This window comes from Uloborus diversus, chromosome 4, assembly GCF_026930045.1.
Source record: "Uloborus diversus isolate 005 chromosome 4, Udiv.v.3.1, whole genome shotgun sequence".
In the NCBI taxonomy this organism is placed as follows: Eukaryota; Metazoa; Arthropoda; class Arachnida; order Araneae; family Uloboridae; genus Uloborus; species Uloborus diversus.
In genome coordinates this window covers 45,226,443-45,250,351 of record NC_072734.1, presented here as the reverse complement: position 1 = coordinate 45,250,351, position 23,909 = coordinate 45,226,443, and the positions used below count along the sequence as shown (strand labels likewise).

General features: G+C 32.1%; 1 protein-coding gene across 1 annotated transcript in view; it reads right to left on the bottom strand.

Annotated features, from left to right (window-relative positions):
• LOC129221519 (microspherule protein 1-like) overlaps window positions 1-23,909 on the bottom strand; it is an 83,203-nt gene that overhangs the window by 23,203 nt on the left and 36,091 nt on the right. The window contains 6 exon segments of the mRNA XM_054856011.1: window positions 470-498; window positions 1,698-1,773; window positions 4,156-4,291; window positions 6,596-6,707; window positions 8,720-8,829; window positions 19,079-19,159. Of these exon segments, the coding sequence (XP_054711986.1) occupies window positions 470-498; window positions 1,698-1,773; window positions 4,156-4,291; window positions 6,596-6,707; window positions 8,720-8,829; window positions 19,079-19,159 (544 nt within the window).

Here is a 23,909-nt window from a genome sequence, read left to right as displayed (position 1 = left end):
AATTGAAAATTACAAAAATCGTAACTAACTTTAAATACCCTAATTTTTCTGCTGACTCACTTGAAACCTGCTTCAAGCCAGCAGTTAAGGTCTTTTTTTCTTATTTATTCTCATTTTCTTGGTTTGATTAAACAGATTTTGAGTTTCAATAAGCAAATAATATTATTCCTTAGGTTTTGGCTTGGTTTTTTAAGATTTGGTTCAAATAAGTGGATTCCAATTTTCCAGTGGATTTAAGAACTAATATTTTTCTCTTTTAAATAGTATTAAAAATATATGCATATTGCATACTATACTGGAAGCAATTCATTATTGATCAGAAAAGTATTGTTATAAAAACATTTTTAACATAACTTTTTCACTTTCCATGTGAGTTGGAAGAACTTTCAACCTAACTGGTTGGAAAAAACATATACATATAAATAAATTTACTTAATGCCCAAAATACTTAATAATTATATATACTAACCTTCTTCCAGCACTGAGTTCTTTGTTTCCCTAAAATAATAACAGTAAAAAGAGTGAGCAGAGTACATATACACTTATCAAAGAACAAAGAATATTTAAATAGTGTGACTTCCTTATCATTTTCCCCACATAAACAACAAACTAGAGCCCAATTCAGTTTCGAGGGGTGGTCTTTGAGGTGGTTAAAAGTTTGAAATATTGCACCATATTACTATGTAAATATTTTGTTATGTATAACTCATAATTAAGGACTTTAAAAGAAAATTCTTGAAATTCGGGCTTTTTGCCGAGTGGATAAAATTATCTGACAGGTTTGTAATTTTACATAGTAGTTTGCGTTTGGAAGATTCAAAATTCCCGCATAAAGATTAAATGTTCTGCGAAATTTAAAATATTTTATAAATATCCTCTTAGTTTGATTTTTTTCTCTAAAAATTATGAAAATTGAAACCTCTTATCAGAACCGAAAAACTCAGAGTCAAGAAAGTTTTGCATAGTAATTAGTGTTAGGGAGTTACAAGTTTCCCGCATTAAGGTGAAGTGCTCTGCACAGTTTTGATTTTTTTTCGCCCGCCCTCCCCCTAATGTACATAAATATAACAACGTCCTAACACTCCAGTACTATTGAGTTTTAAGAAAGTTGATAAATAAAACTAAGGGTATTCATTTGTGCAAGTGCTTCAGCTCCATCTTTCAATCAATAAATCACACCATATTCTCTGAATCTTTATTCTTTCCCCTTTATATTTTGGATTGGAGAATTCTTCAGTATGAGAATTATCTGTTATTATTCGCTCCTTTCTCGTGAAGGAGAGATGAAGGGTGAAAAAAGGAGATTACACAGGGGTGCCCACCTAAGGTGGGTCAGGGTGCAGACTGCGCCATTGAAATTTTATGGGAGGGGGGGGGGGTGTTTTGAAGGGTATTTTTCTCATTGGGGGGTACCCTTGGATTTCATGAGGAGTTTTAAACTTGAAAGTAAATTATTGTCCAGTTTCCAATTTATATATATTTTTCTCAACAAAAGAGATAAAATAATAGGTTATTTTCTCAGAAAATAGATGTAGAAAGGAAACTGTCTTTCCTAATAAATATGCTAAACAGTTAATATAGGTTTAAAGTTTGAAACTCAGCAATAAAAAATAATTTTATTTTTGCTTCAGTTGACAATTAATCTAAAATGATGAAGATTTTTAAGGTAACAAAGAAACAACAAAAAACAGACTTACTGCACATCAGAATCTTCCAGAAAATCTTCTGCATCAGAAAAATTTAAATGACTCTCCACAGGTAATGGCTGGTGCACTAAAATTCAATACAAAAGTTAAGGTACATCACATACAAGGTGAAATTTAAGTTAAAAAGCAGCATAATAATAAAACATTTCATTTTTTAATTAAAGTAGGGTAGTGTGCTAATTATCAAATGCCAATCAATTAAGCATTCTATTCCTTTCAGTTTTTTTTTTTTTTTTTTTCAAAGATTAAGCACTCAAAATCGAAAACATTACCCTAACATATAAGGGAATAAGGACTTAGGAGAAAAGGGAAAATTAAGGTGAAGACAATTTTATGTCTTTAGTCTAAAGAGTGAAGGATAATTATTGCATACCATATTTTTTCAATCACTTTTTATTCCCTATTAAATACCATTGAAATATACCTTTGCTACAATAAAAGTATATATTTTGACAGTTAAAAGCATCCCTGAAGTCCAATTGCCTGAACTTTTGCTCATCTGAATAAGAGGTCCTGACAGATTTGGCTTACTAACGTAATGTATAACAGGTTACTAGACACTATAATACAATTAAATTTATTGGTGACGCATATGATAAATGTTTGTGGAGAAAAAGTAGGAATGCAATCAAGGCCGTATCCAGAAATTTTTTCGGGAGGGGCCCGGATTTGCCCATTGCCCTAACACACACACATAGATACATATAGATACACACATACGCATAAAAATATTTAACATAGAAGATGTTTTTGTTTTGAATTTTAATGATTCCACTGTTGGACTCTTTTTATTTTTATTTCTTATTATTTTTTTTATTCACCTTGTAGTGGTAAGGATAACAGGAGAGTGTCCCCTTAAGTTAGCTGTAGAACATCCATAATTTCAGGGGGTTCGGGGTTTTTTAAAAACAGATATAAAAATCTGTATTTTGAGGCCTTATATGGGGTAACTGAGACTACAAAAGTATGAAGAAAAATATGCAAACAAAGTCTTTAATAGTTATGCATTCTTTTGCAGATCAAGGTCAATCAAAATAAAAATTGCTTGCTCGACAAATCGTTGACATTAATTGACAGAGGAAAAGCAGCTTTTAGTGTAGTTTGTTTTTGATCACCTTCCCCAACATCCCCCCCCCCCCTTTCCATCAAATGCCCTACAGTATAAAAATTGTATAAAATGGTTTGAAAGAAATGGTGTAGATATTCAGAAAATAAGAATGAAAGAGTAATATTCTGGCCATTTGGACAATTCATACTTTATTTTCTTGATAAGAGAAAAAATTCGAAAACTTTTCAAGGAATTTCAGAAACTTAAATGATTTTCAAAGACTCTAGAACAGTTGAAATTATTCAAAGCACTTAATTTGCACTTTTCAGAAGTTGATTACATAGTCTTACAAAATGATTAACTTTGAAAGATACACCCGTTTTCTGTTAGAAATAAATGTAACATTATATATTTTTCAAAGCAAACAATTTTTTTTCAACCACAAGTAGTGCAGGAAATAAAATAGAGTGGAGTAAGTGTTATTTTTTTCTGTTTTATTAACAGTATGCAGTAAAAGTAAGATAAAAACAAGTAATAACAAAAGAACTTCCAAAATACTGAATTCGGGGGGGGGGGGGGGGGCCTTCCTTCAGGATGCGGCCCATAAATGCAATCTCACAATAAGTACAGTCGGTTCTCTGTTTAAAGACAACTTTTCACGGTCCCAGACCCCCCACTGTAGCATTAGAAAAATTCTGCTTAAGAACACATTCTACTTCAGAACATTTTTTTTTTTTTTTTTTGCGGTCCCTTGAAAGTCAAAAAATAGAGAATCGGCTGTATTAAAGCACCTCTTTTGGAACCAGAGATGTGATTTTACCGAGTCAATATATCATTTAATATATTTTAATTGTTATCAAGCATGTATAGAGGCAGAAATAAAAAAGGAGTTCATCCAGAACTGAAATGCCCACTTTCCTTAACAATAATATTAAATTTACAACACATCTTTCATACTTCCTTATTAATGAGAAAGGTCATGTGTGTTTCATTTTTATTTCAGGAACTATTTTTATTGTTTCATTTCTCATTTTCACTATCTACCCTCATTTAAAGGTCAAAAGCTTGTTTGCTAATTGGATTATTAGGGGAAAACCCCTTTCTTATTCTGTATTTCATAAATTTGAGGATGTATTACTTTTTTTTTTTTTTTTTGCAAATGAAGGAGCTTAAATTTAAACTCAACATATTGAGTTTACAACCCTTTTTATTACATAAGATAGTTGCTTTACTTTTTAATCCTTAACATATAAAAAATATATATATATTTATGATAATAATACTAAAAATATTAAGAAATTAAGAATGAAAATTACAGTTCAATAATCATTTGGGTAAAAAAAATATAAACTTCAGATTTTTGCACTTTGTTTTTTGAAATCTAATTTTTCTTAAACTTACCAGTTTGATCATGTAGGAGATTGTATTGTTTCATTAGAGTCCAATGAGCAAATAGGACTTTTGCAGTTCTAGACGGTAAGAAAACTGCTACATTCAAATCAAGTAAACTTTGGAAAACTTCAAGATTTGCAAGGGTCTGAAATGATAACATGTGTTGTTGAATCAATTTTTCCATGAAAAGTGACACCATTTAAATATCATTAATTGCACACATCAATGAGAAGAGGTTTGCAATTGAACATGCATACAAAATTAAAAATTTCATTGAAAGCACAAAATGACAATGAAAGTTTTAAAACTAGATTGCGCTCGATAAATGTTGCTTTTACCAGGATTTTCAATATGGTTGCATTTTTCACAAAATGAGAAAATACTATGTAAATTATGAAGAAACAAGGCATTTTCGCTTTTTTGCTGAAATAAGAAAAAAAAGGGGGGGGGGGAGATTTTGATGTAAACTGATTTGAAGAATTCTATTTCAAGACCATCATCAGGTTGTCCTTGCTCCTAAGAGATAAACTTCTATAGGTAGAAATTAATTTTTTTCTCCAAATAATATGAACAAAAAGAAAGAAAAAACCTACGCCATTGCATCAAAAGGCGTTTAGACAAAGTGAATCTGATAAATCTCCAGAACAGATATGTTACAAGCTGTTGCTGTTTTTTTTTTTTTTTTTTTTGAAATTATCATTTGCTTCATTTCCTTTTTGTAGAAAAGAAAAATAAGCACCTGGGAGAAACCAAAGCTCAGATGAGTGTGGTGCAAAAATTGGATAGAAAAAACTGAAGCGAGGGGGAGTATGTTCAGGATTATGGAAGAATTTCACTTTTAAAGAAAAGGGGTGGAATGAAGGTTTCACGGTGGATTACTTTCAGGATTTTGCAGTATTCTAGGAAACTGTTAGCTCTTCCAAGACATGTTTCTTTTGTAGTTATACAAAGCGAGTATTTGTGATGCTGTTTCACTCATTCCTGAATGTTTAGGATGGAAAACTTGCAAGAAAAGTCAAATTAAGTTAAGAAATCGAAGTTGGGGTAGCAAAGAAGAAGGAAATTGCATTGATGTGAGTTGTACCTCAACGTACACTTTCAACAATAAAAAAATCAAGATGTTTACCAATGGGGTATTTCTGATAGAAAGTCTATTGCAAAAAGAAAACACTTAATAGATGGAAGATATTCAGAACTTGAAGAGGCCTTAGTAAAGTGGTTACTAGCAACTAGAAAGCAAAATGTTCCATTATCTGGACCAACCACTCGTGAAAAAGCAGACGTTTCCGCAAAAAATATTGGCATTGCAAATTTTGAAACAAGCATAGATTTTATGGACTTGGCAGCAGTCGATGACGTAATTTTAGAGGTATAGTAATTGGTGAAGAAATTTCATCGAGCATAATGGAAAATATTGAAAATGAGTGTTGTGATGAAGATAAGGAAGAACTTTAATCAGTGATAAAATTACCTTCTATTCAAAAATGCAAGAAGAGCAGCAGATGTATTGCACAATTTTCTAGAATGCTGTCAGAATGTTCCTCACTCACTATTTGATGCATTGAAAGTATCCGAGGACAATTTAATGAAACAACTAATTTCTGCTCAGAAGCAATGTTTGTTAACAGATTTTTTTTAAAAATGTATGTATACTTTTTTGGTAAGTAAGAAATTGCTATATTTAGCATAAAAATTTAAGCTATTTTCCAACCTATACAAACTCCTGAATTTATATAATTATATATGTTAATTTTTGTTTCCGTTTTCAATAAGCGGAATTTTTGATAACTCAAATTTTTTTTTGCTTTCTCTTCAACTTCCACTTAATGAGGTTTCACTGTATGTTACGAACGTTAAAACGATTGAAATCTTGAACACAAGAAGCAATTTCCCATGACGTATAAGTTCAATGTTGGCATGTTTACAAAAATACAGTAATTTTCTGAGCATTAAAATAAGAACGATACCAGGAAAACAATACAAAGCTCTCCTACAGTACCATATTTTATGTAGGTTTGCAAATCCTCATATATATAATAGCCAATGATTGAGTAACGCGCGAGTTTCAACAATGAAACTCGCGCCACACGGCATGATAATTCGATAATATGTTTTGGTAAAGTTTAACATGCAGAGAAAGGCTTTATTGTGACAAGGCTGAACTCAATCCGGTAATTTAACTGTTTTACTGGTAAGACTTTTATCATTTCAGGGGAATGAAGAAACGAAAAAATGTCCAACGATGAACGCCACCTACTGGAGTTAAGGGTTAATACACTGGAGTTAGGGTTACAATTTCAACTATCAAAATATCACCAAACAGGCAATGGCTTTGTTGAAATGTAGAAGCTATTTTCCCCCGTCATACTTAGACAGGCGATTCTCTAGTTAATAAATAATAAGCGTAAATTTTAATTTAATGTAGAAAAATATCATTACAAATACCCACTGTTGATGGAACAGAAGCAATTAATTTTTCTTCTTCAGCACTAAATAACACTTTGGCTTGAATTTGAGAAATCACTTCAGGGTTAAGTTGCTTTATGGCAAACAAGGCAGTCCTAAATATTTCACACAAATAATTGAAAAATTAAACTATTAGATTAATAAATCAAAAAACTGAATGAAATAACTTAAATTTCACAAGTAAATAGTTATTTCAAATTCAATAATTTTAAACTTAGCATTTTTTCCTGAAAATATTAAAGAAAAAAAAGTGTTATTCACACTGCATAAGCTTATACTGCCATGCTAATCACTAAAGTCATATCTGCAGTTTTCATCAAAATTGATTTATTGTCACGAGGTGGTTCTTTATAACATATTTCACTTTTTTATAATGCTTTATGGTCGTTTGTGAATAGGAAATATTTTTAAAGAAATTCTGAAAAAAAGTGGAATCAGTCTCAAATATATGGAAAAGTAAAAATTTGAACAGCAGTTTTTTATTTTAAGCTCAGCTGCAGATACTGATTTTTGGGTTTAGCACATCATTATGAGCAATATCTTCAGCAGTTTCATGAATCAACCATCTTGATACAGTAATTGCAATTATCTGTTACTATGATTTCTACACCAAGATTATTATTTTTTTTTCTTTCAGTTTCTTTCTATGCCACACACTAGCATACTCTCAATATTGATCAACCAGTCATTGGTAGTAGGGGGATGTAGGGTGAAGTGGAATAATTAAGATATCTTAACTTTCTCAAAATGAATAAGTCGAAAATTTGTTCTGAAAACTACAGTACAGAAGAAAAGAATAAAAGAATAATGTAACAGTATAACCTCGATTTAATGATTGTCAAGGGACTGGAAAAACTTATCGTTAAATCAAGGAGCATAGACACTTAATGCAGTCAAATCCGAACCAGTGAACTGTATCATTAAATTGAGGAAATCATTAAATCGAAGTTATACCGTATTTTGCTATAAAACTTGCATTGAAATATTATTTTTTATATTTTTCAGAAAAATTGTACCTTCAAAAAAAGAGGAAAATTTTTACTTTAAAAACTTTCATAGGACAAAGTTAAAAAATAAAATATTTTTCTAATGAAATATTTTCTATTTAATTATTAAAAATATTTTTCATCAAATAAAGGAATGAATAAATAATGAAACAATAAATTGAAAAAAGTTAATCAATTAATGTATGGGAAAAAATAAATTAGTGAATGAATAAGTGAATTAATAAATGAAGGAATTCACATTAACTAATAAGCAAGTTATGCAATAAATAAACAAAATGAACTATTTTACTTTGTCCCATTCACTTTGCCCCAGGTGCACTTGACAATTTGTATTAAGCATTTAAAATATAAATATGCTTAAAATTAACTAATTAAGTACTGCACTGAACATCAGTAGCTTTCAATTGACGTTTAAGATGTCAATTGCAAAAGCTTTATCATTTTATAATAACAAAATTGCGTTTGATTAATAACAAAATGTTATAATTGTATCAAATTTTGGAAATGACTTGTATTATTATATACCTTGATCTTCAGAGTTATTTATTTTTTGACTGGAATCAACTATGCATTTCAGAAATAACTTAAAATATTGTTTAATAGGTGACAATGCAAACTGTAAAACATTTGATCATTTCACTTTACTCTGCTATTTAACTTTGCCTTATATTTCGCTACATACTAAACTATGATTGACATAACCTTAAGATTTCCACATTCATTTTATTGAAGAAAAAAAGTCTTGAATACAGCGGCTAAAAACAATAATTTTTAAAAAGGTAGTGACTAATTTAAATTGTTGAATGGCCACTGACAAAAAAATTGAAATTTTCAGGTAGAATAAGAAATTAGAATATATAAAAACTGTTAAGAGAAGATAAACCTTAGGGGAAAAATCAGTATTAAGAAGAAAGGTTATAATGACTAAGAAAGGACAGAACTTGTGAAATTTAGGATTTCAAAAGGATTTCTAGGGTTAAAATTAAAAAATGAGTCAAATCAATGATTTTAAAGGGGGAAAAAAAATCTTTGATTTAGATTACTGACAACCTGGAGTAAAGTGTTTATACAAACACAAAATACCTATTAAGGATTCTTACTTTGAAACAGAAACATCATATAAAAGAGAATACCATCTCTGCTGAACTTCTTTAAGAGTAAAATTAGAGGAAAATTTCACTCCTTTGAACACTGTTTCCAAATCATTTGTCTGAAAAATAAAGGTGCATTGCTTTCATTTCCAGAGATGGTAGAAATAGAGGTTATTTTTAAAATTGAGAAAACATTATTTATCAAATAAAATAGTAAAAGTATAATACTAAAATACAGTACAACTTTGATTTTACAAAACCTGATTTGACAATTTCCTTAATTTAATGGTAGAGTTCATTGATCTGGTATTGACTATTAAGCGTCAATATTCTTCGATTTAACAATAACTTTTTTCTGTCCCTAGACAATCGTTAAATCAAGGTTATACTGTACATCAATACAAAATAACAAAACTCATACACATTTACAACAAATTAATGTTAAAAAAGGTGTGCAAACAGTTACTTACCTGTTGTATGGCTATAAACTTTTTATACTCGAAATCTTTTTAAAAAATGTTTTTATTTTTTTGCATAGAATTAAGAAAGTTTTTGAATTTACAATGCAGAAATAACAAACCATAATCAAACCATAATCAGCAAAAATAGTTTGTTTATAAAAGCATTAAAAATAACAATTAAAAAAATACAGCGTTACAAATAAAATACAAGAACTGCAATAAGAGGGCATACTCAAAGATGCAACTGTGGGAGAAGGAGTTGTTACACACACTAACTCTTAAAACGTTGCAATATATTTTAATGAGCGCTTTACTTTCCTATTGACTAAAATATAACAACTCCAAGCAAAAGTTTAATCTGCTGAGCTGTTTGAGATACCCACATTTTAGTTGTGATGTTCATGCATGTTGAGCTTTACTGAGGATAAGCACAAGAGTGCAGGGGGGGGGGGGGCGGAGGGTTGAGGAACTCAGTATTCAAACATATTTTGCAAAAATACCTAATGATACAAATCAACAGGTGAGTTAAGCAAAATTATCAATAAAGTTTTTTACCATAATTATTGAATTATTATTATTTTATTGCTATTATTTTATTTATTAATACTAAATTTTGCATAAAAATGTTGCTTTTAACTAAATTTGTTAACCCAATCCTTGACCCGGCCAATACAGGGTCGGGCACAGCTTTTGTGTAAAAACTGCTGCGGTCGATAAGGAATCGTCTAAGAGAGTTGGTTCCTAACTGACTTGAACGATCCTGTATCGGCGCAGCGTTTGTAGTAATTTTTGCTTCGGCTGAATACGTGTCGGCGGTTCTTCCAGGGGCAAACCCTGTTATTGCACTTCACTGTTGTGCTCTGGTGCTTTGAGAGGAGCAATACTCAAGCTCTTTTACCTACGCAAAGATGCGTTGCGTTTTGGGTTTTAGGATGCTGCGGCTATTATATAATTTTTTACAAAATATTACATGATCCTTTCGGGTATTCTTAGATAGTACGAGTATATTACTTCAAATAATCAAGCGAGGGATTTTTCTCTTTTCATGGAATATTTGTTTCTGAGCATTCTGGAATTTGAACTCATTAAATGAACAAGTCTGAAAAATATTTCCCAGTGACCACTATTTGCAAGCTTGACTAAAACAAAGAAATCGAACTAATACTTTTTTTCCCCCTTTTGAACCAAAATTCACCTTCTTTTAAAAGCGTCCTTTGCAAGGTCTATAAAAGTTTTTAAATTTTATATCTTATTTCACACAATATAATTTTTAAAAATTATCTCATACATTTCAGATTTTTATGAGTATGTTTTACATTTTTTTCAACTTATGTTTACTATGCATTTTGTTCTTACGAAAATGATCTTGTATTTTTTAAAGAATAACTCGATGCTCAAAAGTATTCCTCAGGTCTCAGTAATTTTGAAAACGAAGTAAAGGTCTTTCGTAATTTCGTGGAAGTGAAGATTTTTTTTTTTCCGGAATGCCTTCATGACTTTTATGTTCGTTAACATTAAAAAAAAAAAAAAAAGCAGAAAGAGTATGTGCAATAGTTCTATGCCAAATTATCTCGAAAATGAGTGCATGATGATCAAATACCTCTTCAAAAAAAAGAAAAAACTAGAAAATCGAAAACAATGCTCATAAAATCTATCCTTACTAAGAGTAAATAATGCATACAAAAACAAAGGTTATGCAGAAAAAATAAAAGTAACAATGTTAATTAACATATTTTCAAAATGATGTTACATAAACTAGAATATTAGGAAATTATTCAAAAATAAGCATCACCAGTTTCTCTCCTAGCTGCTAATTTTGTATATCATAGGGAGTTCCCAAACTTTTGAATTTTGCGTTACTTATTTCAGAGTTAGACTGTTCCTAGTTTATCTTTATTACATCATTGACACTTCACAACAACCCTCTCTTTTCCCTGTAGCAATCACTTTGGGAAATCCTAGTATATGATAATCTTTTCTATCAAAATTTTCATTTTGTTTTACTGAGACACATCTGTTGCACGCAGTTTTAATTACATTTTACAGCTAAACATTCAATATTATCTGATTTTACTATTAAATGATGATTTTGAGTCGGTTTTCTAAAGCATAATGTTGTAAAATATTTTGAATAAACCATCAGAAACAAAAAATATGCCAACCATGCACAGTTTATATGAGAATTGCTCGTGAAAAACAGAAAACGTATGTGAAAACACAAATGAAATGATAATATCTGGAGTTTTTTTTTTTTTTTTTTTTATGTACGCTTTAATCATACCAAATAAAATATTCTTCTATAGATGTTTTTTTTCGTACTATATTTACTGTCTTAAAACTACTCCAATGCATTAGTTGTACCTTTTTCTATGAAGATTAAAAACTAAAAATTTAACATATGGTTTCTTATTGATATAATTAGCAATTAATCCTATGAAATCACCTAAAATTTATCAAAGCATATTTTTAAAGAAATTTTGACTCGAAGTTTTTCTTTTTTTGAAGTAATCAAATGCTCCGAAATATATCAGTAAAAAAGCTTGTGTTTAAATTCCTTTCCTATTTCAATTATTTTGTGGAAAAAATAATAACAAAGATGGGTTGGTAGATGGTTTACAAGCTTGAGCAACTTATATTCGTGGACTCAGTATTGGAAATAAGTTACCAGAAGTTAAGATAAAAGGACAGACGAGCTAAGATATCTTTCTGTGTTATTGGTCGTTTTGAAGTGTCACAATGCACCAAATGTCACCGAAGATTGCTTCTTACTCTCTCATAATAAAATCATTCACACACTTTTGTTCCCTTCTTTTCTTGTACTAAAGTATGTCAAACATTCTGAAAAAATACAAAAGTAAACCTTATTTAAGCTATTGAGTTCAACTTGAACAGACACATTATAAATAACCATGTGGAAGGGATCAGTGCCACACTTTTATTTAAATCCCATGGTCTGATTTGATTTGGACAGCAGGTTTCTTCCCAAAAGTGTTCCTCTGGGATGTGGCACAGCATCCTTCATCTTTGCTCTTTCTTAATTGCCCCATTGGGTGTACCTTAGGGCAGTGGCGTAGAGAGAAAAAATCCTTAGGGGGGGGGGGGTAATTTTTTCTGAAGTTTAAAGTAAAGCTATGCCCTCGAGTTTATACACACACACAAACACACACACACACATATATATATATACTAGCAAAAATACCCGGCGTTGCCTGGGTCAGTAATAATTATTAGAAAAAATCGTTACTTGCTTTTGTTTTCTGTTTTAAGTGAAAGAATTTAAAACATATCTTTTTGACGTGATTAAAAATCGAGTTTCTTCCTTACCCATAAAACTGAAATAGCAATAAGTATAAAGAACAAAGCAGTATTGATTTAGAAATGAAAGCACTATATTTAAGCATATACAAATTTAAAAAACATGAAATTAATCTTCTCATGTTTAAAAAGATTAATCTGTTGATACTTTTTTTTTAACATGGAGTCTAAAACCTTCTCTGTATGGCTAATGAAGTACGAAGTGATTAAAAAAAAGTAGCTGTGCTCGTAATCCCCTTATACTTGCTTTAGTTATTTCGGGAAATTTCAATCATTGTGGCTCTTGGTGCGATTTTACCGAATTTGCGAAAGTCGTTTCGGGGTACCTTCGATGATGCTCCCCCATTCTTTCCTTACTTAGTAAAACGATATGATATTAATTTTCATTACAGAGATATCGTCGCCAGATGCTGAGATATTTTTGGTCACCATAAAATGTCGCTAAACAGTTTCATCCGAAATGTTACCAAAATAAGTAATAAAATTTGGTGATTGTTTGAAATTGTGCAAAAAGGAAAATTAATGGAAGTTTTTGTGCTGTTTATGGATTTGCCTAATTTAGTTGCTGGATTATTTAACACAGTAAAAAAAGACTTTTGAAAATTCTTTGATTGGCGATATTTTGTTTACATGGTGAAAGCTGAGAAACATTATGACGTAGTCTTCGGCTTCAAAAACAGCAACGTTGAAAAAACTGCCAAATGCATCAGCTACGGAAATCTTTCTGCAAAAATTTTGGCGATCTGCTGGTTGTTTGGATAATGAGTAAGTGTTCAATCAGCATAAATAATAATAAAAACCATTAATTACATTAAAGTTCCGTTTAAATGGAAAATCATCAGCCAAATCATGTATTATTTGCCTATTTTGTGCAAAAATCTTACTTCAAGATTTGACTTGAGAAAAGCCTTGAACAATCACGAAAAGCAAAGAAGGTCAACAATACAACAATTATCGCTATCGACAGGAGTTGAGATGATACACTAAATACTGTATTGAGTTGAGGAAAGCCTTCGAACGTGGATCTAAAAAGCTCATAACTCGTTTTTTATTCTACTTAGAAATTTCGAACAGGTGCCATCTTCAGCAGAAAAATCAGAGCTTTCGATGGACTTATAATGTAAATATGTGCAAGTATTTTTTCATCCCAATATTAGAGAATTTATACATTAATTGTGTTTTATTGCCCCCCTAAAGGGGTTTTGCCCCCCATAACGGGACGAAAACTACCCTATGTGTTATTCTGGTGCATAAGCTATATTATTGTAAAGTTTCATCAAAATCCGTTCAGTAGTTTTTGCGTGAAAGAGTAACAAACATCCATCCATACATCCATACATCCATACAGACAAACTTTCGCATATATAATATTAGTAAGATATATATGTATATATATATATACATATATATATATATATATATAACATATATATATGTATATATATATATTAAATTTTTGGGGGCTCATGGGGGGTTCTAACCCCCCTATCCCCCCCATGGCTATGCCACTGCCTTAGGGACCAGGAGTGGAGGGGGATTTAGGTTGCTCTATTTCGAATGACAGAAATTTCATTCACAGTAAATGTTGAAATAGTATTCAGTTCAGAGACGCCGAGTTGCAAAAATTATTGAGGGGGCTAGACATCACCGGGGGTTTAGGTGGTTATGCAATCCCACGGAGGTTCTCCCCCCCCCCCCAAATAAAGGTCAGATTTTTGTACCTTGAAAGTGCCAATTTACATATTTTCTGGTGTTTAATTTAAACAAACAAATGTGACATGGCATTTTTAACGTAAAACAATCTAAAAAATGGTATACAAATTTTCTAGTTCAACTAAATCATGTCACTTGTCTTAGAAAGAGACATTTTTTTGTTCTTTTCTACGGGGAGCCGTGCAGTGCCGTAGGGAGGCATTGAAAAAGATAGGGCACTTGACTTGCATGGAAGGGCACTCCTAGAGGTGTTGACTTAAAAAAAAATATTGTAAAAGGGGGGGGGGTCTTGCCACGGGAAATTTTCTAAATTTCAGATCAAAAATAGTGAGCTTCAAAGTTTTTTTAAAGCATTTTAAAGTCATTTAATCAACATTAGAACCCCGAAAACTCGACAAGCCTGACACATATTTTTTGGCTTTGAAAAAAAGAAATAATAAATACAAACACGCACAGTATTTTTGTAAAAAGGTAATTTAATTAACACATGTTTTTTAAGACCAGTTGTTTTTTTATTAGTGATATCAGCTGACATATTCAAGTCTAAATGCAGTTTCTCAATGTCTAGGTCATTTTTGAAAAACTCACTTGATTTTTCAAAATTTGTTTCACTTTTGTTTAATAAAAGCAAGCACTCTTGTTCAACTGCAATGACCTATGCGAGTCCAGTTGATGTAAACCGCCCAATAATGCAAGATTGTACCTTTTTACAAACCTGAATGTATTGCCTTGTACTACTTTGGGATTTTGAAAGTGTACAGTGAGCTGGCTTTGTTGTATTCATACTTCTTTGGTATACATCGATTCCAAGGAAGCGAAAGGATCATCATTTTGTAAAGGTTTTCCTTTTAAACACAATTCCCAAAAGCATTCAAAACTATCACGCCTCTCATTTAATATACAAATCAAACCCTCATATATTTTTTCCAGATCAGCAACACTTAGAAGAGCGTGCCGCAGCGATTCCCACTAGCTACAGACTTGACCCGTAAGTTTGCGCACTGGGACAAATTCTTAGTGTGCTTGCAGCACCGTAACACCATCATTATTCACACCACTCATTTTCAGTTAACCTGCTTACTACCATAATAATTATTTGTTTTAACTCATTACTGAATGTATTTTACAAGGTAAACTATCTTCAAACAAGGAAAATAAAAGATAAATTTATGAGTTAAGAAAGCATAATATGACTAATAATTTTCTTGATTTATTGTGGGGGCCCTGCCCCCTGAAAAATACTTTTGAGGGGGCTCGGGCCCCCTCAGGCCCCATGGAGTCGGCGCCACTGATTCAGTTTTTATCTTTTGTGATTCCCTTAGCTTTTAAAATATTTTCCATGCTTAAGCAAATGATTTCGGCTCTTTTCCCAGGAGAGATTACATTTACTGCATTTTAGAATAAATGAACAACAAGCAAGAACTCTTTCCTTTGTTAGGAAACTTGAATGCATCAAAAGTCACCAGCAAGTAATGCCTCTTCCCATTTAGCAAACCATTCAAGCAGTTGCACTGTTTATGGTTATTTCATTCCTTTGCTGTGCATTGGAAAAGATATTTGAATATTCCTCAGTCACTTCTTTATAGAATCCTGCTTTAAGCGTTAATGAAAAATTAATCAGATATATTATTTGAAGTTTTTTCTCGAATATCATAAAATATGGATGATTCATTACTACTTGATTCATATGATGAAGAAAACAGTAGCTATGATTCGGATGACAACAGCTGTGAATCAGATTTCGATGATTCCCAAAGTGACTCAGAATCAGATTCTAGCGATAATTTGTCAAATGTGAGAGATTGGTGCAAAATCAGCAAAAATGATGTATCACAGCCTCTTCCTGGATTTCCATTCACGGGAAGTCCAGGTTTAAAAGAATTTATCCAAAACGCTGCTGATCCAATGGAATATTTTAACATATTTTTTAGTGATGATATTGTTGAACATATTGCATATGAAACAGATATGTCAAAGATTACCTGAAATATGCGACATTAAAGCCCCACTCTAAAGCTAATAAATAGAAACCTTCTTCACCGGAAGAAATAAGAGTTTTGTTAACGATTTCCATTATTCAGGGCATTGTACAGAAGCCGAAAGAAAGTCTTTTTTGGACAAGAAAGAGATCAATAGAAACACCTTTCTTCAGAAATGTGATACCTCAGAAAAGGTATTATTTATTAACAAAATTTTTGCATTTCCTCAATAATGATGCTGCTTCAGAAGATTTTCCAGAACTGAAACTTTAAAAAATTTGGCCCATTTTTGAGCACCTCAGCAAAAAATATCAACTGCATATATTCTGGAAAGAGATATTTCTATAGACCAGCCTCTGATGTAATTTTGAGGAAGATTGTCCTGGATCCAGTTTATTCCTACAAAGAGGGTGAGATTTTGTATTAAGTTTTTTGTCTTGTCTGAGGCAACATCTGGATACGTGTGGAAACTCACTGTGTATGTTGAAAAAACAACATTATTTGATGAGGAATTTAAAGATCAGTACTTGGCAACAAAGTGCATTTTGACTGTAATAAAATCTCTTTTAAATCAAGGGTACTGCTTGTTCACTGATAACTTTTACAAGTCTCCTGAGTTATTTGAAGAATTGCTTAACTACAAAACAGATGCTTATGGGAATGTAAAAAGAAATCGAAAAAATTTACTCGCTGAATTTAAATTTTCTCACCTGAAGAAAGGGGGCACAACAGCCTTTCAACAGGGAAAAATGTTAGCCCTCAAATGGAAAGATTAAAAAGATGCATGCAAAAGATGTATGCATGCTATCAACTGTACACGATGCCACCCAAAAATGTATTTAAAAAAGAGGAAAATATGTCATGAAACCATCAGTTGTTGTGGATTATGATGCAAACATGGGAGGAGTTGATAAGTGTGATCAAAGACTCTCATATTATTCCACTATGAGAAGGCAAACAAAAGTATTATAAAAAAAGGTTTCGTCACCTTCTCAACATTATTATTTTCAACAGCTACATACTGTATCGAAAAAAATCAGAAGTACCTGGAATTTTTAAACTTTCGTGTCTAGCTTGCAGAAAGACTTATTGAGAAATTTCAAAACTTCAAAGTTACTATAGTTCCAGCAAGAATGACAGTTACTGTTAATATCTTGCACCTAACTGAGAAAGGCATTTCTTAAGTTACATCCCACCTACACCATGTAAAATGGAACCAAGAAGGAGGTGTATAGTGTGCCAGCAAAAGAACTGCTAATTTTAAAAGAATTTGAAAAGATGTTTGTATAGTGTGCAGTGACTGTGATGTAGGTTTGTGTGCTATTCTGTGCTTCGAAATTTACCACACTAAAGAAGAATTTTTAAAAGTTTAAATGAACTTATATAGACTCCAAAAGGTAGCAAGCATACCTAATATCTTTACTACAATGAACTTACTTGGATTGATAAAAATTTAGTAAAAATAATTTTAGAGTGTAAATAATATTTTTCAAAGATTTGATACACAACTCTATGTAAAATTGTAAGTAGTTTAATTTCTTTTGCTCATCTCTTTGTTGAAAATTTTCTAAACATGAAAGCTAATATCAATTGTTCATGTATGCATAGAATGGCTATGAAGATATAATTTGGGAATAACTTCTATTTTGTTTTGTAAAAGCTGTGAATGCTAACAATAACCACCTAAAATAATTTTAGAGTGTATATTAGATTTTTCAAAGATTCGGTAAACAACAATTCTCCATATTATTGAAAGTAATTTTTTTAATTTATTTTGCTCAGTTGTTTGTTGAAAATTTTCTAAACATAAAACGTAATATCAATTGCTCATGTTTGCATATAATAGCTATAAAAATATAATTAGGGAATAATTTCTATTTTGTTTTGTAAAAGCTGTGAATACTACAAATGACATTTAGAAAAAAAGGAATAGAGTACAAAATTTTGAATTGGAAAAAAATCAGCGAATAAATAAGTAAGAAAATAAATATAAAAAAACTGATAAAATCATAATGTAAAACATAAAATAAATTAAAGGTATGAAAACTGATTGTTCTTATTTTTGATATATTTTATTTTGTTTTCTTCATTTTTTAATTTGTAAATTTAATTGTTATTTCCATGAATGTCAGCAGACATACACTTTTGTTGCATAAAAAATACAGTACTTTCTAATCAAGAAAACTGATTGCGAATATAAATTTCAAGTTCATGTTCGACTGCAAAAACAATACTCAAATAACTGTAGCAAAACAAAGAGAAAGGGGTTATCATAGTGTAGTGAAATGCAACTGGTTAAGTAAGGTACGGTGTGTTCGCTTTGAGGTGGAAAATATTTTTCACCTGGTTAAGGGAATTGGTTAAGAAGGATTTTGAAGACTAGTATAAGAATTAAAAAAAAAAAAAACTAAGGCAATTTTCCTACAAAGAAGTACAAAATGTCTGCTAACGAATTTCCAAATGCACTTTTATACTAAAAAAAACAGTAAACATTACACTAAATAAGATAGTAAACATGAACTATGCTTTAAAAGATAAATTTCATTTAATCCTTCTGCATCAATACAGAAAGCAACAGATATTTCTCTAGCTCAATAATTTTCTCTACATAATAAATAAGAGGGTTAGAGGTGCAGTCCTATACAACTCAGATTTAGTTTGGTAAAAACATTAATGGAAAGTTAACATATTTCTTCATTATATGCTCTTCATCATACGATAAATAACAATATCAAATGAACAAGAATCCTACGAGTGAAATAGGACAGAGAAAGAAGGGATCATTGCATATTTTTTCTAATATGCTGCTTGCAATATGTTAGGAAACTCAGCTAACTCTATACTCTTTAGATAAGATGGCAGAAATCATGTAAATATGGCCTAGCAAAAGCATTACATACCTGTTGGACAGACAGAATGAGATTAAGATCATCAGTTGGTTTCCATCTGCTAACATCTTTAGTTAAATGAGTTTGATTGTTCTAAACAAAAGAGAAACAAATAAAAATATCTATTATTTAAAGAGGTTACTTACTCTGAAATTCATCACAAAAATTTACAACATCAAGAGATGCATAATACAATGTTCTTAAGAGATGCTATGCTTTTCTTTTGTTATTTAGCATTACAGAAAGAACTAATTGCGCTTTGTCAAGAGTTTATATGCGTGCTTCACAAAAACTACCTAATAAGCTCAAACTCACAAAAATAATAGAATGTATTAACAATCAAAAGTACTTTAAACTCCCAAAATTTCAAGCCTCCAGTGTGGTAACATTTTCTGCAACTTTAGTCTAAACATGACATCTAATTTCATAAAGCTGATCCTTCGTTTTGGAGCCCTTTATCTGAGGCATCCTAGATCATCAGGATTAGGATCTTGGAAGCTGAAATTTTGCATAGGCTGGTTTCAAACTGATGGGCTATAATTCTTCAGCATAAAGCAAGAAAGAGAATAGCCCAAGTTTTGCAAAGAATAATGATAATTCAAAGCTATTAAATTAGCAAAGTGTAATACGCAATTGGAGTAGTCGAAATATCAAATAGAAATTTATCTTCTGCTGCATGAAGAATCTTATATTTGATAAATTTTACATAACCTAATGACTTTAAGTAACATATTAAGGTTATGTATCTACTTAGCAGAGTAAAGTGTGAACTAAAAAGATGAAAAGACGAAGATATTATTAGCGAAACTTTATTCCATCTTACTAGATGATCGCCATTTTAAAACTTCAAAAACTACTTAGTGTTGCCAAAACAATAATAAAGAAATATATATAAACAATAATACAACTTTAACACTTTCCCTTATTATTGTTTAGTGTTCCTGAATTTAATTTAGCAGTTCTTAATTCTAAATCAGTCCTATTTTGTTGCACAGATTTAGAATCCTAGGGCCGTAAAGTGGCTTATTTAAAAGGTCAGCTAACTGTAGTTCAGTAGGAACTCGCTTTACAGTAATTTCTTCATTCGTTACCATTTCTCTCACAAAGAAATGTCTAATCCGAATGTGCCTTGTTCTCTTATGGAATTCTCCTTGATTCTGAGATAATTTGACTGCTGCCTCGTTATCCACTTTAAGTTCTGGTACCTGCTTTAATTTTTTATTTCTTTGAACAATCTCTTAAGCCAAACTAATTCTCTGGCTGCTTCACTAGCTGCAACTATCTCCGCTTCTGTAGTGGAAATTGTTACAGTAGACTGTCTTTGACTGCACCATGATATTGCTCCACCAGCGTAAATACAAACAACACCTGTTGTTGAACGGCCTGTTGTGGTGTCTCCTCCATGGTCAGCATCACTATAGCTTTCTAGAATGCCTTTCTTGTATCCTGATTTGTAAACTAATCCTTTGTTTAAAGTTCCTTTCAAGTATCTGAATATTCTTTTGACTCTTTGCCAGTCTTCTTTACTTGAGCTTTCTAAAGCTCTGGAAGCTACTCCTACTGCATAAGCTATGTCAGGTCGAGTTCCTGTCATGATATACATTAGTGCTTCCACCGCTTGTCTATAGGGAAATGTTGTCTCAGTTACTCTCTACTTTCCCTGATTGAATACTGTCTTTGATAATGGGTGTAGACACAGGATTACAATCACTCATGCCGAATCTTTCAAGAACTTTCTTCGTGTAGGCTGTTTGAGATAACTTTATAGAATCATCTTCCTGACGATGAATCTCAAACCCTAAGTAGTATTCAGCAGGTTTTGTTGTAATTTTGAATTCTTTCTTCAGATCTCTAAGAAAATTTTCTAAGTGTTTTTTACTTGTTGACGCAACTAAACCATCATCAACATACAGAACTAACATAAGTAATTCCCTATTGCTTCTTCTAATAAACAAGCATGGATCTGATTCACTTCTTTCAAAACCAATTTTACGCAAATATTCTCCAAAACACTGGTTCCAGCACCTTGGCGCTTGTTTCAGACCATAAAGACTTTTCTTTAAGTGGCATACTCTGTCAGTACCATCTTCATAGCCTTCAGGTTGACACATGAAAATATCTTCTTCTAACTTGCCATACAAAAAAGCTGTTGAGACATCAAATTGTACTAAACTCATATTTTCACTTGCTGCTATACTAAGTAAAGTTCTTATGGTGCTTGTTCTTGCAACTGGACTGAAGGTCTCTTGAAAGTGAATTCCTTTCCGTTGAGCGTAGCCTTTTATTACTAACCTTGCTTTGTATTTATCAATACGACCATCTGGATTTCTTTTTATTTTGTAAACCCACTTGCATGGTATCGGCTTGACTCCTTTAGGTAGTTTACATAACTTCCATGTCTGATTATCTTTCAGAGAAGTCATTTCATTGTCCATGGCCTTTTTCCAGTTGTTCACTTCAGAACTTTCTATAGCCTCTCGATATGTTTCTGGATATTTTTCATCATAGACGAAGGATTCAATTTCCATGATGTATTCTTCAAATCGCTTTGGTTTCTTTATCTGAGAACGATCTCTTAGATTCATACCATGTGAAGACTTAAGTTCATCCTCTTCATCTGTACTTTCAGTTTCGGTATCGGACATGTTAATACTTTCCTCTCTTAATTCTTCTTCCTCTTCTTCACCTGTTTCTTGATCTGGTGGATGATTTATTGAATCTGAATTTTCCTGTAAGACTGTAATATGTTTTTCACACTCTTTCATTTTCTCATGAAAAATCACATCTCTTGACAGGATTACTTTTCTTTCTTCTTCTATCCAAATTCTATAGCGTTCATCCCCATTATAACCAATCAGAAAACCTTTTACAGCTTTCCGATCCATTTTCTTTCTTTTCTGTACCGGCACATGAGCATAACAAAGTGAGCCGATTATACGCATGTGTTTTATCCTTGGCCCTTTTTCCAAACCATAATTCATGTGGACTAGCGTTTTCCACGGATGAAATTCCAGTTCTGTTTAAAATGTATGCAGCTGTATTAACAAGCTCTGCCCATAAAAATGCTGGAAATTCGATTTCTTGGTTGAAATACTTTAGCGTTCTGGCCATTTCTACGATTGTTCTGTTTTCTCTTTCGCTCGTTCCATTTTGTTCTGGTGTGTATGGTGCTGTGAGTCCTCTGAATAATTCCTTTCATTTGAAGAAATTCCTCGAACTTCTTGGTTGTCGAACTCACCACCATTGTCACTAAGGATTTCTCTAATTGCATGTCCCAAATTTTCAGCATGAGCTATGAACGATTTTAGAGAAAACACGACATCCGACCTATGTTTCAGAAAGAAAACATACCGGTACTTAGAATAATGATCTTTAAAACACAACAAAATACTTATACTTCCTGTGTGACTCTTCGAATGGTCCACAGACGTCAGTCGACACAAGTTCTCCAATTCTTGTAGCTTTTGGTTTGGTGCCGAACCTTAAACGATGTGCTTTACCATATATGCAAGGCTCGCATGGCTTTTTATCAATATTCACTTTGATATTAAATTTATTTTTGAGCATATTCCTAACGTGACGCTTGTCTTCATGACCCCATCTACTGTGATACAATTGCAGCAGGGAACTTTTCCCGCTATACGTATCTGCAATTTGAACTTCTATTTCTTTATCTGGAAGTATTGGCTCTAGAGCAGCCCTGTAGAGAGTTCCACATATACTTCGAGTACCGTAAAGCTTCACTTCATTGTTGATCTTCAACCAGCATTCAGTAGGAGTAGAAGTAAACTCACTATTCTGATTTCTATTTTGAGCAGCTAACACTGAAAACAAATTTCTGCTAATTCCAGGAACATACCAGACATCTTTCAACTCAATTACTTCTGTAATTTCTTCCAACTGAAGCTTTGACTAGAATGCTTCCTTTCCTTAAAGCTGTCAACACTTCGTTTCCTGCCGCTTTTATAGTATGGGTGCCCGAAGAAGGAAATGTCTCAAAATTGCTAAAATAAATAAATGTGTTATATGTTAACATGTCTTGTCGGCTCCGTTATCTATGCAAAATGTGCATGTTTCCCCTTCTGATAGGAAACATTCTTCACAATAGGATTTCATTGCCGTACTTGGCGATGAAATGTTCATTTGATTATTACAGGACTTATTCTGGAAGCTCGAGCTTGGCTTAGGAGGTCGACCATCTGCAATCCATTTGGAACATGACTTGACCCAATGTCCAACGGCTTTACAATAATTACAAATACTTTTGTTGCTTAACTTGTTCTTGGCTTGAAATTTCTTCGCATCGCGCTTTATTTTTAGACTTGGCGACAACAAGAGCTTCTGCAGCTTTTTCACTGCTTTCATTGTTGTCGGCGAAATTTCGCTCAAACATACTTAAATGAGCAGCCAAATCTTCGAAAGGCTTTTCTACATCTTTTGCAAGAAGCATCCAACTTGATTTGAATGATTTGAAGTTACTTGGCAAAATATGTAGAATTTTGCATACGAGCAACATTTCCGGAATTTTATTTTCCCCTTCAGCTATGAGCCCGCTGTTCAACTCATTCCACAAAGTACTTAATTGTGCAACATGGGTTGAAATGTAATTTCCCAGAAAGTCCAACCAAACTTAAAAAATTCATTGCAGATTTTGAACAGTTGATCCTTTGATGAAGCTTCAAACAACGTTTTTAAAGCTTCCCAAGCTTCAAAAGCTGTCTCTTTGTCCATAATCTTTCGATAAACGGAGTCTGTTACTGTACTTGCGATCATACTCTTGGCATAACTGTTGGCTTTGCGGTATATATTGGCGCATATTTCATACTTCTGGACTTCTGTAGCA